At 45.7% G+C, this 3,129-nt stretch overlaps 2 protein-coding genes across 2 annotated transcripts in view; one reads left to right on the forward strand and one right to left on the reverse strand.

The window, feature by feature from the left end:
• The first annotated feature begins 358 nt into the window (after positions 1-358).
• On the forward strand, positions 359-1,668 carry TMEM97 (transmembrane protein 97). The gene is made up of 3 exons (XM_009866466.1): positions 359-433; positions 785-929; positions 1,418-1,668. Exons 1-3 carry the CDS (start codon positions 359-361, stop codon positions 1,666-1,668), a joined length of 471 nt encoding a protein of 156 aa, XP_009864768.1.
• A 1,330-nt stretch (positions 1,669-2,998) lies between these two features.
• IFT20 (intraflagellar transport 20) overlaps positions 2,999-3,129 on the reverse strand; it is a gene marked incomplete at its 5' end in the record, with an annotated part of 1,162 nt that continues 1,031 nt past the window's right edge. The window contains one exon of the mRNA XM_009866467.1: positions 2,999-3,080. Coding sequence (XP_009864769.1) covers positions 2,999-3,080 — 82 coding nt within the window. The remainder of the gene's footprint in view (positions 3,081-3,129) is intronic.

The following is a 3,129-nucleotide window of genomic DNA, read 5'->3' on the forward strand; positions in this document are numbered from 1 at the left end:
AATAGGGACAATTAAAATAACAGCTGGATAGAAAATCATCAACTCGACTCTCAGGGTGAGACTGGCCAGAACCTCCTATACGAGCTGTACAATTAATGAGTTTGATTTTTGCTCTTAGAGTCGCCTGTGGAATTATGACTCCGTTATAGAAGCTATTTTTAATTAATGGTTAACTAGCAAATCTCAATATATATCTCGCCGTTCAAAGTCCAACCTGAAGCCATGCTGGAATTTACATTTCTGTCATGTTAACTAATGGCAGCTTGCTCAGTCAAAGTTCCTGCATCGGGCTGTGGGATCCGCAGGTGCCGGTTGCGATGACCGCGTGGTCTAACGATGATGACCGCGTGGTCTAACGATGATGTCCGCGTGGTCTAACAATGCGCTGGAGCCCCCGGGCTCCCCTCGGCTCGGCAAGACGGGCCCGGGACACGTGAGCACCTGGGACATGGAACCCAGCTCAGCTGGCACCAGGGTGGGCAGAAAGAGGGAAATAATATCTACTCCTCTCAAGGTGCAAATTCCTGTGGTTTGGGTTTTCTTTGGTACTTTTGGAAAGCAGCTGTACTTAGTGCTGTAGTAACCCTAAAATGGCCCATAGTACAAATCTAACATATGCCCAATGGAAAGGGTTCAGCACTTTAAAGACTTTGGGAACATCATCCCTATTAAGACAAAGCCGCAGGACAAAGCCTCGCTTACCAAGACAACAAGTTTTGCCCTGTTGCAGCTGATTTTAATTAATCTGTGTATTAATCTGTTGTTTTGTTCTTTTTTTTTCAAGCTAACTGAGCTGTTACAGTGGTATGGAGCCACCTTTAGAGACCCCATGATGCTCCAGCCCCCGGAGTGGTTCAAGGCATTTATATATTGCGAAGCCTTCTTACAAATGCCCTTCTTCCCCGTCGCAGCGTACGCCTTCTTGAAAGGTTGGTACAAAACAGGTGTGAGAATATCTCCTGTGCAGCTCTACTGCACTTGCTTTTTGTACAGCAGAGGAAGTTTATTTCTCGGTGTTGAGCACTGGCGGGGAGGCGCCATGCGGAGCGCTGGGCTGGTTTCACGGGAGCGTAGAGTGAGGCCCAGGAGAAGCAAAGCCGGGGGCTGCAGGCCCTCGTCAGCCACAGCCGTTTGTGTGTGACCAGCATCAGCATTTGACACCTGGAACATTTCTAGGGTCGATGAAGTCCTGGGTCAAGCCTGTGTACTCACTTTGTTACTTTCAAACTTTCAGGATCCCACCATCATTCCCAGTTTCCATAGAAACGATGGCTACTTTTCATGGGTTGCCACCAGGACTTTGGTTTTTTCTGCTACTTATGACTTACAGCTTATCCTGTCAGAGAGATGTTAATTTAAAAGCCACTGCCTGTTTCAAAATATTTCACAATACTGTTTCCTTTTTGCTTCTGTACAGGTGGCTGCAGATGGATAAGGACTCCTGCAATTATCTACTCCACCCACGTAGCTACAACGCTGTTTGCCATCCTTGCGCACATCCTGTTCCACGATTTCTCCAAGTCTGAGCACTTGGGCCCCCAGACGCAGCGGGAGCGCCTGATCCTGCTCTCTGTCTACCTGCCCTACTTGCTGATACCCCTGCTGATTCTCTTCACCATGCTCTGCAACCCCCACTACAACCAGGTGGAGAAAAGGAAAAGGAAGTAGTCCGTTCGAGAAGCCGCCACCGCCTGCTCTTGATTCGGACCCTGTGCTGACGTGGGCCCCTGGGTCAGGCGTCCGTGTCAGGTTGTTGGCTGTAGCGGCCGTTACCAGAGCGCCTGGCTCCTGCCAGAACAATTTGGTTTGAGGTCACAGCTCCCCTTCAGTCCAAAACGGCCCCGCCTGCCGTTCCAGCGGTGGAGTGGGTTTTGTGTGGTTCATCCGTAACAGGGAAATTAACTCTAAACTGCCTGATGTGTAACTGCCTAACGGAGGGGAGGAGAGTAGGAACTACAGCTGATACTTTTCTTTGAAGTTCCCTTTTCCCCAGCTGTTAGAAACCTCATAATAAATTTGTCTTCCAAGAGTATATTCGGCAAAATCAGTGATTTTATAGTTTGCAAAGGTACGCTTCTGACACATTCCAAATCTTAACTTCTGCACCCCTTCCTTTAAGATCTTACCTTCATTTGCTCTGCTTCAGTTTTCATTAATCATAAACATCTGATCAGTGATAAATGTGCCAAAATCTGGGTTTCTGAATGCTTAAAGTTACTTGGGTGTGATAATGAGGTGTTCTTCCCAGAGGATTTTGAAGTACTTGGGGAATTGCAAACAAGGATTTTTAAACTTCGCTCTTTCATGAAATCGTTTCTAGTATGGAAATAAATAACTAAATGCATTAAACTGCCTTTAATCTTCTTACAAGAATGACTAAAAGAAACTTAAAAATTACCCTGAGATCGTAGGTAGCTCATAGAGTAAATATGCATAAGGTACAGTAAGTAAAACCTACCCCTGACAGAAATTCTGGGGTGGTTGGGGTGGGTTTGTTTAAGTTCTCGATCTGATCTCCAAGAATCGAACCTGGAGATGTGTGTTGCCTCTTTGCAGACTTGAGCAATACCCTGTAGAGGAAAACCATTACAGCCCTCTGGGGAGTTGTATTTGAGCTTAGGCTCAAAAAGAACATAGTGCAAACAACTAGTCCTGGTATATGCAGCAAGTCTGAAAACAGTAATTTATTTGAAAAAGCTGTACAGATTCAAAAAGTGAGAGACATCACAGAGCAACAGCAGTATTAATCTGAACTACTGGCTGTACAAAACTTTTTATTTATAAAATCAAAGCACAGAACAGTCTTTCTGTCCGTTGGAAAGCCCTCCTCCCTCCTTATTGCCACTCGTTGTGTAATTCACGCTGAATTAAAAGACACTTCCTGTGGTACAAACCATCCCTTCGTTCATACACAGTGAAAAATTGCATATTTCTGAAATTCTCAAGATTCTGGAATGGTCAAGTTTCCGAGTTGGTTTGATTTTATCTTAGAATCCTCTTATTTCTGAAAAATGAATTGGTCGATGAATTCATTCTGGTCCGCCTCGATTTTGCACAGCGTCTCGTACTCTATTCGGTACCTGGAAGGAAAAAGGAGTGGTCGCCGGCTGCGCCCGGCCGCAGCGTCGG

Source organism: Apaloderma vittatum, unplaced genomic scaffold (genome assembly GCF_000703405.1).
Source record: "Apaloderma vittatum isolate BGI_N311 unplaced genomic scaffold, ASM70340v1 scaffold43223, whole genome shotgun sequence".
NCBI classification, from domain to species: Eukaryota; Metazoa; Chordata; class Aves; order Trogoniformes; family Trogonidae; genus Apaloderma; species Apaloderma vittatum.

Bases quoted from the DNA above. Each gene is read 5' to 3' on its own strand.
- TMEM97 (XM_009866466.1), top strand. From the start codon at position 359: ATGATGTCCGCGTGGTCTAACAATGCGCTGGAGCCCCCGGGCTCCCCT. The intron at 434-784 runs GTGAGCACCTGG...TTTTTTTTCAAG, and splicing joins GCAAGACGGGCCCGGGACAC to CTAACTGAGCTGTTACAGTG. The intron at 930-1,417 runs GTTGGTACAAAA...GCTTCTGTACAG, and splicing joins AGCGTACGCCTTCTTGAAAG to GTGGCTGCAGATGGATAAGG.